The sequence below is a fragment of the Mastomys coucha genome, unplaced genomic scaffold (assembly GCF_008632895.1).
Source record: "Mastomys coucha isolate ucsf_1 unplaced genomic scaffold, UCSF_Mcou_1 pScaffold15, whole genome shotgun sequence".
NCBI classification, from domain to species: domain Eukaryota; kingdom Metazoa; phylum Chordata; class Mammalia; order Rodentia; family Muridae; genus Mastomys; species Mastomys coucha.
Window position 1 is genome coordinate 152,626,863 of NW_022196897.1, and position 13,515 is coordinate 152,640,377.

Here is a 13,515-nt window from a genome sequence, read left to right on the forward strand (position 1 = left end):
GGAGGAGGTGCTGGGAGCCGGGCTGGCCGGGCAGAGGGCAAGGAGGAGGGAGGAGGTGCTGGGAGCCAGGCTGGCCGGACCCCTGCGTTGAAGGTTGTGGTTGTGTTTTCTTCTACCTGAGCAGGTAAGAGGCCACCAGGAGGCTCTGCTCTCAGTGTGTGAGAACACCATGTGCGACTTGGGGTGGTGATCAACAACTTGGGGTGAGGACAGTGAGCACACAGCTGTTACAATCCTGGTAAAAACCAGTTCCAGTACCAGTTAAGGTGGTGGGAACTGGTCAGACCCTGGCTGTGGGAAGAAAGTATGGCCGAGTGGACAGTGTGTTGCAGGAATCGCGTGGGCGGAAGCAAGGACTAAAGAGGCCTGAGAATCCAGGATAAAGAGGTGGGGGGGGGGCAGGCTTGGGTTAAGCTTCTGATGCCCTATCAACAACCAGCAGAGGAAGTGAGCTCACTAGTCAGAGCCCAAGAGTGACTCCAGAGAGGACCATGGCGGGTCGTGATAGAACAGTGGCCCACAGAAGACGCACCCTTCTGATCCTATAACCCATGAGCCTGTCACACTGTCAGCAAGGGAGAATCTGAGCTGTAACTAAGCAACCAACTCTTGATGAGCCAATGACAAGTAAATGGGAGGGGCTGGAGAGGTGGCTCAGTGGTTAAGAGCACTGACTGCTCTTCCAGAGGACCTGGGTTCAATTCCCAGCACCCACATGGCAGCTCACAACTGTCTATAACTCTAATATCTGACACCTCCAAACATCCCACACACACAAACAAACACCAATGCACATAAGATAAAAATAAATAAATTGCTTTTTTTTAAAAAAAGGAAGAGTAACTGGGAACCATCACAGGAACCTTCATGGGCAGACAGAGGCGGGGTCCCAAGACAATGAGCTAGGAGTTGGGCGAACTGTGCTAGGCCATCAGCCAGCAAGAGAGCCAGGAGCCAAGGCATGCAGGAGGCTTCTAGAAGCTGAAAGAGTCAGTGGACTCTGCCTAGAGTCCCAGAAAGAACCAAGGCCCAGCGAGATTCATTTCTGGGCTGCGAGGACGACAGTGTGAACTGCTAAAGATGGGGCCCTGCTCTGAGCTGTTCACAGCACCAAGGGAGCCAACACGGCTGTAGTCCTGAGGACCAACTGGGATGGAGACCTGGGAAGACCGGCCATCACGGTGGCCCCAAACTAAAGCTCCTCCCACTCCATGTCCCTTACCTGAGTCAGGCTGCTCATCTTCCTGGAGGTCCTCGTCAGGGGCACCCTGGCTGGCTCGTGCCTGCTGGGCATCCTCATGGCTGTGGTAGGCCCACTGGTAAAGACCCTAGAAGGAAGTATTGTCAGAGGACCGCCTTCGCGGTGCCTAGAGAGGAAGGGGCGAGCTGAGGCAAGTGGGCCCGATTCCTGTCCCTGGGGCCACCTCTGAAGAGACCTCCAAAATGTCACTCTGGAACCCGAGGGACCCCTGGCCACACTCAGTCCTCAGTGTGGAACATCAGCTCTGAACCAGGGCTTTGAAAACACGAGAGGTAAAAGCAATATCCTCATATATCCTGAATCTCCAACATCAGGAAGCACGCCTGGTGTGTGACGGGCACTCAGTAAAAACACTTGCCAAGAGAAGGCATGTGGACAGAGGGTGACTATGACTTCCAGCAGAACCCGGGTCCCCAACCCTACAGTCAACGTGACTTGTTGCACATAGCGTATAGTGCACGCTGACGTCACAACACTCTCATTTGTAAAAGGGCCCTTCACACCCAGCTCAGCTTAGTGCCTCTAAGGGGGCTCCAAGATGGCGCCCAGTCTCCCGCCTTCTAAGTGCTCACCAGGGCCTCCTCCCTATGGTTTCGGAAAGCCTGGAAGTGCTCGAGAACTTCAAGGGCGCCATCATTTGCCACGCTGTTGCCATTGACTTTCAGGATGCATTGGCCCGCGCAGAGCCCGGCAGCCACCGCCTCAGAGCCTGGGAGACAGGAGCACTTGATGCCAGAGCCAGGCAGAGGAGCCAGGTTCCAGCTGCCCCTGCCAACAGCTGCGTCCAGAGCATGCCCCCTCCCAGCTGCCGACCAGAGAGCTGCTGCTGACACAGCAGAGGCAGCCGGCCCAATGTGGTATCTCGAACTCCTATCTTTTGGACCCCTGCATGCCCGCATAGTGACAGACTATAGCTAGGAGGCAGAGAGACACCAAAGCTACCCTCGGGCACAGGCTCAGAAAATCCAGGGCACAATATATAGCTGGCCAGGTCAAGTCCATCCCTGTCAGTTCTACCACAGGTCCCAAGCAGCGTGTCTTGAGCACGTGTAGGCTAACAGACAGGTCTAGAAATAGAAACAAATGGCCAGCTGCCTCCAGCCTAAGAGATGCGCAGGCCTTGAGGACCTAGGTCCGTGAAGGCCCCAGTCTCAGGGGCCCCGGCTACATCTCTACCCAGCAGTCTACAACACAAAACTTCTCTCTTCTTAATGTTCTCATCTGTGAAGTTCGTAAACAGTGCAACTCTTCAAAGGACTCTGGAAGCTTGGGCATAGGGAATGGTTGGCCCTTACTAAGTGTTCGGCAGATGTTGGTCACTTTTTTTTTCCTTTTTTTTTTCTTTTTTTTCTTTTTCTTTTTCTTTTTTTTTTTTTTTTTTTTTTTTTTTTTTGGTTTTTCGAGACAGGGTTTCTCTGTGTAAGCCCTGGCTGTCCTGGAACTCACTCTGTAGACCATGCTGGCCTCGAACTCAGAAATCCACCTGCCTCTGCCCCCCAAGTGCTGGGATTAAAGGCGTGTGCCATCACTGCCCACCACTGCCCAGCTGTTAGTCACTCTCTTAGTTCTAGCTGGCCTGCATAAGGCCCTAGCCAAGGTCTCACACAGCTGGACGTTGATGTTGGTGCGGCTGGGAAGTTATGGAAGCTTGCACTGGGCATACGGCTCTCTACGCCCACGATGTGGCCCCAAGGAGGCTCTACACACCAAACTCCGGCTCACCTCTGCCCACAGCAAAGACACACGGTGGGGCTGATCCTCGAATCTGGAAGGACAGGGCCTCTGGGTGGTCAGGGACTTTGATGGTCCTAGCAGGCACAGGAGCAGAGACAGGCCATGAGAAAAAGGAGTGTGGCTCTTCAAGGAGTCCCTTCCCGCCACCACCCTGCCCTGTCTCTAGCCCCGAAAGGAGATATTGTCAGTCAACCAGGTCCCCAAAGCATGTGGTAAAGAACCAAAGGCCATCACCAAAACAGAGAGGGGCTGAGAGAATGGCGGATACCAAGGGGAGGCACAGCCTGGGGTTGTGGGTGCCGAGGGAAGGAGCCACACAGAGTGGCAGATGTCATTCATTTTGAGCCGCTACGCAGCTTTTGTCTCCAGCACACAGCATGATCCCTCCCATGTCTACCGCGCAGGCAGAGCCACCCAGAGCTTGTCCTCGGAGATTAAACCCTGGTTACTTCCGACTCCGGCATCGAGTTGCTAAGCCTTGCCTGCCACCGTTTCCTTACAGAGACAGAGTCTAAACCAGCAGCTCTCAACCTTCCTGATGCTGCATGCGACACTTTAATACAGTTCCTTATGCTCTGGGGACCCCCAACCATAAAATGATTCTCATGGCTACTTCCTAACTGTAATCTTCTAGTGTTGGGGGATCATAACAGAAATATCTGTGTTTTCCAATGGTCTTAGGTGACCCCTGTGAAAGGGGCATTTGACCCCCAAAGGGGTCGACACCCACAGGTTGCGAATCACTGAAAACTCCCCACATTTGCCTCAAGGAACTGGGAGGCGTGGCACCAATACTTAATCTAAAAATAGAAGTAAACGGAGCTAGAGCGATGGCTCCGCGGTAAGAGCACCGAATGCTCTCCCAGAGGTCCTGAGTTCAATTCCCAGCAACCACATGGTGGCTCACAGCCATCTGTAATGGGATCTGATGCCCTCTTCTGGCATGCAAGTGTACATGCAGATAGAGCACTCATATACATTAAATAAATAAACAAATGCCCACCCATTGTACCTATGACTGGACATGGCCCACCCAGACCCTGCAAGCCGGGCAGCTGCAGAAGGCACCTGCTTCCACCTGCAGCCCCAGGGAAGCCTTCCTCTCCATTGGCCATCCACAGGGACTTGCTCAAGTCTCCTCTTTCCAGCTCTGCTCCAAACCCCTCACTGCCTCTGTCCCTCCGACATGCCACCAACAATGCAACCTCGGGTGGGGTCTTTGCAGGGAATGCCTCATCTTTCTAGAGCCCCTGTCCTCCAGAAGCCCCCTCTGGAAGGCATCTCCGAGAGCTATCACTCCATCCCCAGTGACATCTCTCTGGCCACTGTCTCTGCACGCCCTGGCTTTCCTTCTCCACCTCCACCTGACTGATGACCACCGAGTCAAGCACACACCTCACACCTGCCCACTCTATCTGTCCCCCGGCCCCTCTCTGACTTCATAAGAATCCATGGAAGGTAGGAACTGTATCCACCCTGACAAAACCGTGTCCCCAAGCCTGAGCCTGTCACTTGTCCCTGGGACATCCCGCTAGACTAACAAAGGTAACAGGCCCACGCAGGAGGCCCAGGCCCAGGGAGACCTGCAGAGTCAGCCTGAGGCTCACACTCACTCTTTGGCCTTGGTGGCCACCAGGAGGCGCAGTGGGCGGCGGGAGCAGAAGGACTGGTTAAGGATGGTCTCCACCTCAGAGAAGGGACGCAGGAACACCAGGTCCTCGTTGATGGAGTAAATCTTTCTCCCCGCCTGCAGGCCAGCCATCTGGAGGGACAAGCACAGGTGTCATGGCCTCCTCCCTCTTCACCAAGGAAGCTGGGACGTTCTAGAAGCACCAGGAAGCTGGGCTCTGAGCTGTAAATGAAAGCCCAAGGAGGCAAGGGTGGGTGGCAGTTCCCTTGGGAAGAAATGGCTGGCGCCAGCTTGTGTTGTGACGACAAGGAGGTCAGTGTGGTGGCCACTTCGCAACCATGAGAATGTGAACAAGACTATGAAGCGAGATGCCATAAACTGGAGTTGGGAGACAGCAAGAAACCCTTCGGGGAGCCTTCAGCTTTCCCTGCACGCCCCCATAAGACCAGCAGGTGGCGCTGGTGGACCATGCCAGGAAGGCAGTCTCCTTCCCAGCTACCCTGCAACTCAGAACCTGCTGAGCTGGCCCACCTCAAGAGACACAAGAGACACCCCCAGCTGGGGTACCACCCCACCTGAGTGGCCACCGGTGAGTCTCACCTCAGCCAGCGAACCCCTCTGCACGGACTTCACCACCACGGCCTTGTTCTTCTCCTCAAGATCGAAGCCATAGTCATCCTCCTGCGGCGGGATCTGAAAGCCCAAGATGCACTTATGGCAACCAGATGGTAGCAACACCACTCTGCTCCCCCAAGATCCTGCAGCCAGTGGGCGCCCCAAGTCTACAAGGCTACTGAGCCTTGTACTGAAGGGGACAGTCTATACAGCGTGACTGGGAACGTGCTCAGGCTAAAATAAAAGAACAAAGCAGGTGACCTCTGAGAACTTCATAGGGGGGGGGGGGGCTCAAGGGGGCAGGCACAGCAGGTGGGAAGGCCCTGAGGCAGCCCCAGGGTGAGAGACTGGCCTGGCTCAGGCAGTGAGGAAAGCATTACCCAGGAGACAAAGTTGGGGAGGCGGGAAGAGCTCGGGACAGATGCTGAATCTCATCCAAGTGAGATAGGGGACACTGGAGGGCTTTAGTGTCCACAGAGGGACCTGCTGTGGGATAGATGAAAGGGTAGGAACTCCTGCAACCCCAGTGTTTCATGAGGAATGTAGCCCTGGCTGACACAGGGACCTGGCTTCTCAGACCCAAGACTCATGCTCAGAGCTGCATGTCCTGCTCTGGACACTGTCTAAAGCTGCCCAGAGTCATGGGAAGGGAGGGAGAGCAGCCCTACTGTGCTCCTACCAGCAGCCGCTTTGCCAGAATGTTCTCCACTAGCTTGAAGTCGTTGCGAAGCTGTTTATTCTTGCTGCTGGTCCCCTCCATCTCCTCATCAGCATGGAAGCGGAAGTACTGGGACTCATCCTTGAATTCGCTCTTCTCCAGAACTGCAAGCCACAGACACAGTGAGGTCAGGTGGCAGCGGTTCAGCTGCCTTGGCCAACCGGTAGCCACAGGCTAGAAGCGGCTCCTGGACAAGCGTAGGTTGGCTGAGAGAGCATTGCACAGAAGCAGAATTATGAGCCAATGCTAACACGGGTGAACTTCATCAAGGCCTGGTTATCAGACTCCTTTAACAACCTGACTTGGCTCGCTGGGTACAGCGCCTGCGGGGCAAGCAGTACGGCCTACACTCGGATCCACAGCACCGGTACGAATGCCAGGTGCAGCACACGTCTCTAACCCGAGCTCTGGGGAAACAGAGACCAGCGCATCTTCAGAGCTTGCTGGTCAGTGGAGCTACCCAGCTTGGGGGGGGGGGTGTGGATGTGTGTGAGGTAGGTTCAGATAGAGAACCTGTCTCAAAAATTAAAGTGGGAAGTGGCTGAGGAAGATACACAGTGTCCACCTCTGGCCTTCACATGTGTGCATGGGTGAGTGCACCCATGTTATACACACACACACACACACACACACACACACACACACACACACACCAAGAAATCTTACAAAAAGAAAGGAAAAAACAAAGGAAGGAAGGAAAGAAAGAAGGTACATCAAAGCCCAGAGTTAGCAGGGGTCTAAGGCCTGTGAGGGCCTTCGACAAAAGAGCCAGTCCAGATTCCTCCAGACCCCACTCTATTCCGGGGGGGGGGGGGGGTATTCTTCCTCTTTCAGGGGAACTACCTCTGTGTGAGCGTGTAGCTGGGCAACTCCTATCCCCACGTTGGAACAAACAGATGCACAAATTGCTACTTTCCTCAGAGCAGGGAGCAGCCAGGCTCCCGGCATCCTGCTTATTTGGCCTCTGCTGTAAACATGGGGTTAGGAGACTCTCCGGAGCGGGAAGGAGAGTCACGGTGCTGTCTCTGATCAGTGATGCCCAAGGAGACTCAGAGAGACCCTCTTGCGAGTCACCAGCCCAGCCAGGTGAGGCCCTGCCTCCTGCTCCCAGCCAAGGTCCAGCTTTGAGAGGTGTGCACAGACCTGGGTTCAAATCCCTCCATCTGAGATGTTAACCCTTTGCACTGTGGTTTTCCCTTCAAGTAGAAGACCAAGATGGTTCAGGGCTGCAGCGGCAAGCCTCAGTTTCCCTGTCTGCCTAAGTCCCTCCCAGAACACACCCAGGACGCTGAGGCTCAGTTCAGACGTGGCAGATGCACTATCCCCTCCTCGACTCTGCGCCAGCACTGCCCTTTGCCGTAGCCACTCCCCAATGTTTGGTCCTTTCCTATTTTAGCAGATATTTGAGTTTGTGGTAGGGTGTGTGTGTAGGGGGGTACACAGCCTGCAATTTCCCCCCTGAAGGGCCCTGAGGGCATCAGGCTGCCCAAGTGCCCCTCCTTGTGTAGTCTCTCCAGATAGCTGCCTTCCGGGAACAAGGCTGAGTGGACCACAATTATCCTCACCCACAAATGAGAGGCTCCTGCCGAGGATGGGCGGCAGGGCCAGCGCTACGGAGGGTGCAAGCGGCTTCTGGGAAGGAGACAGGCCCGATGGGTGGCCAAGCCTGGTCCCTTCAGCTGAGGAAATGAGCAGCAGAGGAGACAAGATGGCAAGGTCTCTGGAGAAACCAGAGAAACCGAGGCCACAGAGGAACTAAGCCTAAGGCCGTGGACACAGGCAGGCAAATCGCCTTTGGAATGCTATGCCCCCCCACCAGTTTTCCCAAATAAAGTTTTATTGGCACCTAGCCACACCCCCTTCTGTTCCAGTACTGTGGCAGCTGCTTGGCCCTTTGCAGAGCAAGTTCACTAAATCTAAATTAAAGCAAAGCAAAGACAGAGGCAGGGAGATGACGCGGGGACAGCCAGGACCAGTCCCCTGCCACCAGCGCACACTTCTGCAGCCGGTACCTGTACCCAACTCTTAGCATTCCTACCACAGCACCAGCTCACCAGCACGCACGGGATGTGTTGTGTCTGTCTGATGCGCAAGGGGGTACTGTACGCACACATGCTCGACCCTGAGCCCCAAGCCCCCGCTGTGTTTACCCTTCTGTACTCCAATGCAGCACCATGCTGGGCACACAGTGGCCACCCATGGGGGAGGAGAACACTGTTTCTCTGAGAGAGGGGCCAATAAAGGTCCTGCGGGGAGGAGGGCAGAGGTGGGGGGGGGGGGGAAACACCATGCTACCTGGGAGCAGGGGAGACCAAAGCATAAGCCTTCAATGCTGAGACACTGCGTGTCGTGTGCAAAGCTGGGGGTGGGGGCCCTGCACTTACCATGGTGCATGAAGCCGTTGTTGCACAGGCCTACACCAAGCGCCACCGCCTCCTCCCGTGTCTGGCAGTCCCCCTGAAATGGAGCAGAAGAGGCTGCTCTGAGGGGAGCCAGCACTGAATCGGCTGAGACGAGCTACCATCAGGAAACACTAGTTCATGAGGGCAGAGATTTGTCACACTGCGGCTACCAAGGTCCCCAACCATGTTGGGGATTATTCCTGATAAACTCCTAACAAGGCAGTGATTTTACTGGATGATGCTGGTTGCCTAGCAACAGCCCTTCCCTGATCCCTCCCAAGTCAGGAAATTCTCCCCCTATTTTACAACCACCCTGGGAGTCAAGGTGGACGGACGAGACACATCAAAACCTTCCAGCAGTCAGGGTGCTGTAGCAAGCCTCCTGTGCTGGTAGACTGTCCCTTTCTTCCTTACTCCTTGCCTGGAACTAAGGTGTGATGCCTGGTGCTTCTGCAATCACAATGTGACCTCAGGGTAAAACACTGTAACGTGGCAGAGTCAAGAGACTACCCTAGGTGTTCTGGGCCACCAACCTTGCGCTGCTCTCACGGGAGACACAAATCCCAAATCACTCTGGCTCTGCCCATGTCCCCTAATGTTAGAAAGGAAGTCCACAATGTTTAGAAAGCCTGCAGGGGCTTCTGAAAACCTCAGGAAAAGGGGCACCACTGTATGTCCCACTAGGGACAAAGCCGTGGGAGGTGGTGACAGTATGGCTGTGGTGGTCCGATCTGAGACAGGATGATGGCCTGACAGGCCACTGAGGCCACCAACTGTCCCGAAGGCCACCTAGTTCCACGCGTCTGGACATATGGCCTCTGGCCCAGTCATCTTTAGTTTTTTCTGCCTTTACGACCTATAATCAGAACTAGGGGCCTGGCTGATCTCAAGGGATGGGGACCAGAGCTGACTTCTGGTTGGTGTCTGCTCTCTTGGTGGCCTGGCTGCAGGGCTCCCACCTTCTCCCCAGCCCAAAGCAGCATGTCCGTGTCGCTTGTAAACCAAGACATCTGCAGCTCAGGCAAGCTTTGGCTTGGAATCCCCCCCGACTCAGTCTGCTAGGACAGGTGCATGCCACCACAACCGGCTTGGAAGCCAACCATCTCCCTGCTAGCCAGGTAGAGAGAGGCCAGGACCAAAGGGTGGGAGCGGAGCTGGCTGACTCAGTCCCAGCTGCTGACTGGACCGAAGGCTGCAATCAGGAGCACCTCACGACAGCTAGGGCCAGGCTCCTTGGGCTTCCAGACACACGGGGAGCCAGCCCTGCATACAACTGTGACAGTGCAGGAGGGGAAAGGCCGCCAGACACCTCACCAGCCAGGCCTGGCTCTCTTTCTGGAGGGTGGAGGAGGGTTGTCCCGGCCAAAGAGACATGATTGCATTTCCAGTAGCAGTGAGGACCAGGTGTCGGGACTGTAGCAGGGGCTGTGGGGCAGGCGGAGGACTCTAGGGAGCTGCTGAGGGAGCCTGTGCTCAAAGCATTACTGGGTGAGGATCCCAGAGAAAACAAATGACTCCTAGGACCCTAGGCCAGAGGCAGGGGAATGGCAAGATTGAAGCCAGGACAGAGGAGGCAACAGGGAGGGGACAGATACATCCAGAGCAGACACAGAACTGAAAGACAGTGGCAGCCAGCCCAAGTGGCCTTGGCTGGGTGCTTGGTTGAAGAAGACCAGCCAGTCTCCGGAGACTACTTGGTTTGCAAAGAGCTCAGAACCAGCCGAGCCTGTCTGTTCTATCCCCAGAGGCAGAGGCCAGGGAGGCTCCTAAGGACACAAGGCAAGCCCAGGTCACGGTGACAGACTTGAGTGCCCCAGAGGAGGACAAGTCAGGAGGGGGGAGGAGAGCAGTTTGGACAGTGCTTTCTAACTCCTCTGCTTGCTTCTGTCTCTCAATCAAAAGTCATGGCGCCCCCTACAAGTCCCCGCAAGGGAAATGTGCACACCCCCCGCCTGACACAAAGGCGCCCAGGCAAGCTATCGCCATCTTGCTACCTGATTTCCTGGGGACCAGTGGAAGCATGAGGAGAGTGTAAGTGACCGAAGGCTACACACGCATGGGATACCTCTGCCCACCATGCCTACCATGCTGCATGCCTCCGCTGACTGACTCCTCGTCAGCAGGGGAAACTGAGGCATAGGCAGGAGGGCTGACGCAGGCTTCCTTCTGAGTCGGGCTTTCCCAGCTGCCACATCCCAGACAGGAAAACCGAGATTCCAAGGGGTAGTCAGTCACTGGCCCCAGGCTGTGGTTCTAACACACTGTATTTATACACAGCCCCTCCCTGCATGGTTCATATGGCCTCCCCTGTGACTCATGTGCCCAGGCCCTCGGCAGCACCATCTGCAGGGCACTGGTAGCTGTTGCAAAGGGTTCTCAGGGTACCCCAACTGTCTATCTTCTCTGCCACAGTTGTTGGTGCTGGCTCTGGGGTCCAGAAGGCAGAGAGGAAGAAGGCCAGAGCATGTGTCATCTCTGATCACCATCATCCCACAGCTGGGTTGTTATCAAGGTGGTGCACCGGCCATCCTGGCACTTCCTACCTGGCCCTGAATGCTAAACAAGTCACATGACCTAAGCCTCAGGCTTCCGTCTGTAACATTGGGATGGCCACCACACCACCCCAGCTCGTCCTGAGGGTCAAACAGGATGACAAGGTAGGATCTGAGATCTCACACGGCAAGGCTCATTGTTTTCTCTAAGCCTAGATACATCTGACCTTTGGTGTCTCAACTCACCACCCAAGCATGTGAGCTGGTCTCCAAGCACCTAGGGGTGGATCCTGAGACATTCAGTGTCCCTCTCAACATGCCTGATCACCTCCATACTGACTTAAGCATTTAAGCGGGGCTCATCCAACCAATGCCACCGAAGGGGAAATCCACTTGGACAGGAGAGAACGTTTGACATTACGTGGAGGGAAAAGGCTCAGCTCTCTCTGCTGCTTGCCTTGCCTCTGACTGTGGTTACAAGCAAGCGCAATGCCCGGAGCTGTGGCTGTCATGGGGTGATTGTGAAGCAACCAATCAGGCGATTACATAGTGGAATGGCAGAAAGGGAGAAGGTTGGGTATGAAACGCAGCATCAGGGACATCCAAGGATGCCACACTATGTGACAGAAAGCTGCTGTGCAGGGGCAGCTCCCATACATTCCCTTCCTGCGGCGCTCCCTGGGTGATCGCACTGTTGACAACAGCAGAAGGGAGCTGGGTCTGTCCCCCAGCTAGAGCCTGGGCCACGCATGCTCACCTGTGCCAGTAGCCAGTCTACCAGCTTGCTCCCGGGGACCACAGACTTGTAGGTCTTCAGGTGGTAATCACGGTCCCTGGGGAAGAGGTGGACAATGAGTGGCATTGGAGGGGATGGGGAGCATGCTGGTTTCTGGAGCCTGTTCCAGCCAGAAGAGCCTCAATGGACGTGGCGAAGAGGCTGGTCCACTCCTGACTTATGGGCCAGTTGCCCCACCAGCAGCAGATGGGGACGCCTCAGGCTGCAGACACTCTCTAGCCCAGGGGAGCCATGCCTCTCTGAGCAGCCATGCCTCCTGAGGCAGCTTTGTTTGCATGTAGAGAAGGTTTGTCTTGGCGTGGAGTGCCACACTGGGGACCATGGGCATCCCACAGAGCCGCATATCCCCACAGCAAGGACCTCTGCTTGACAGACGTCCACAGGCCACAGTGAAGGAGCCTCGCGTGAGTGGCTAAAGAGGGGTGAGCGAGGCGCCCACCCTTCTGCCTTCTTTTGGTACTGACACACAGGTTTCAAAAACACACAGCTGAACTGCAGGCCGGGCCCTGAGCACAGAGCAAAGCCGGAGCCTGAAGGGTGCAGGGGGGGTCCCAGTGAGGTATGCACTCCACCCTGCAAGCCTTAGGGGTTGTGGGACCTGAACTGCCTAAGTGCAACAAGTTCAGCCTTAGGCCGAGCCACTGAGCTCTGCAGCCCTGGGTGGAGCCGCTGAAGGATGTTCAGGATTGGGCGTGGTCAGTTGTGAGAATTTGTCTCACCTAAGCAAGGACCCTAGGTGTATCCCCACCACCACCTAAAAAGAAAAAAGTCATACCAGCAGGCCCAGGGAAGGCCACTAGGAAATAGGCAGAGGCCATAGGGCCCAGGAGGAGGCTGGGCACAGGCAGAGGCCATAGGGCCCAGGGGGAAGCTGGGCACAGGCAGAGGCCATAGGGCCCAGGAGGAGGCTGGACACAGGCAGAGGCCATAGGGCCCAGGGAGAGGCTGGACACAGGCAGAGGCCATAGGGCCCAGGGGGAGGCTGGGCACAGGCAGAGGCCATAGGGCCCAGGAGGAGGCTGGGCACAGGCAGAGGCCATAGGACCCAGGAGGAGGCTGGACACAGGCAGAGGCCATAGGGCCCAGGGGGAGGCTGGACACAGGCAGAGGCCATAGGGTCCAGGGGGAAGCTGGACACAGGTAGAGGCCATAGGGCCCAGGGGGAAGCTGGACACAGGCAGAGGCCATAGGGCTCAGGGGGAAGCTGGACACAGGCAGAGGCCATAGGGCCCAGGGGGAGGCTGGACACAGGCAGAGGCCATAGGGCTCAGGGGGAGGCTGGACACAGGCAGAGGCCATAGGGCCCAGGGGGAAGCTGGACACAGGCAGAGGCCATAGGGCCCAGGAGGAGGCTGGGCACAGGCAGAGGCCATAGGGCCCAGGGGGAAGCTGGGCACAGGCAGAGGCCATAGGACCCAGGAGGAGGCTGGACACAGGCGCAGAGGCCATAGGGCCCAGGAGGAGGCTGGGCACAGGTAGAGGTCATAGCGCCCAGGAGGAGGCTGGACACAGGCAGATGCCATAGGGCCCAGGAGGAGGCTGGGCACAGGCAGAGGTCATAGGGCCCAGGAGGTCGCTGGGCACAGGCAGAGGCCATAGGGCCCAGGAGGAGGCCGGGTCTTTTGTCACTACCTCCTAGAACTGTCACAGAGTAGCAAATGAGGGTGACTGAGGAGGTAGGGCTGTGGGTAAAGGGTTCCCAGGGCCTGACTTCCCAGACCACAGAGTGGATGAAGTCCCCAGAACAAGGCACGTCACTCTGTCCCTGTCCCTCCACCCACAACCACAAGCTTCATAACAGACACTGAGCCACTCATTTTGGCCTCCAGAAGAAGCCCGTGAGCGTATTTTCCGTGACTTTAACCCT

At 56.3% G+C, this 13,515-nt stretch overlaps 1 protein-coding gene across 1 annotated transcript in view; it reads right to left on the reverse strand.

Annotated features, from left to right (window-relative positions):
* Prex1 (phosphatidylinositol-3,4,5-trisphosphate dependent Rac exchange factor 1) overlaps nucleotides 1-13,515 on the reverse strand; it is a 149,348-nt gene that overhangs the window by 21,729 nt on the left and 114,104 nt on the right. The window contains exons 14-21 of the mRNA XM_031372802.1: nucleotides 11,610-11,685; nucleotides 8,343-8,415; nucleotides 5,920-6,062; nucleotides 5,226-5,318; nucleotides 4,609-4,757; nucleotides 2,984-3,069; nucleotides 1,834-1,970; nucleotides 1,223-1,328 (exon numbers count right to left, since the gene is read on the reverse strand). Coding sequence (XP_031228662.1) covers nucleotides 1,223-1,328; nucleotides 1,834-1,970; nucleotides 2,984-3,069; nucleotides 4,609-4,757; nucleotides 5,226-5,318; nucleotides 5,920-6,062; nucleotides 8,343-8,415; nucleotides 11,610-11,685 — 863 coding nt within the window. The remainder of the gene's footprint in view (nucleotides 1-1,222; nucleotides 1,329-1,833; nucleotides 1,971-2,983; nucleotides 3,070-4,608; nucleotides 4,758-5,225; nucleotides 5,319-5,919; nucleotides 6,063-8,342; nucleotides 8,416-11,609; nucleotides 11,686-13,515) is intronic.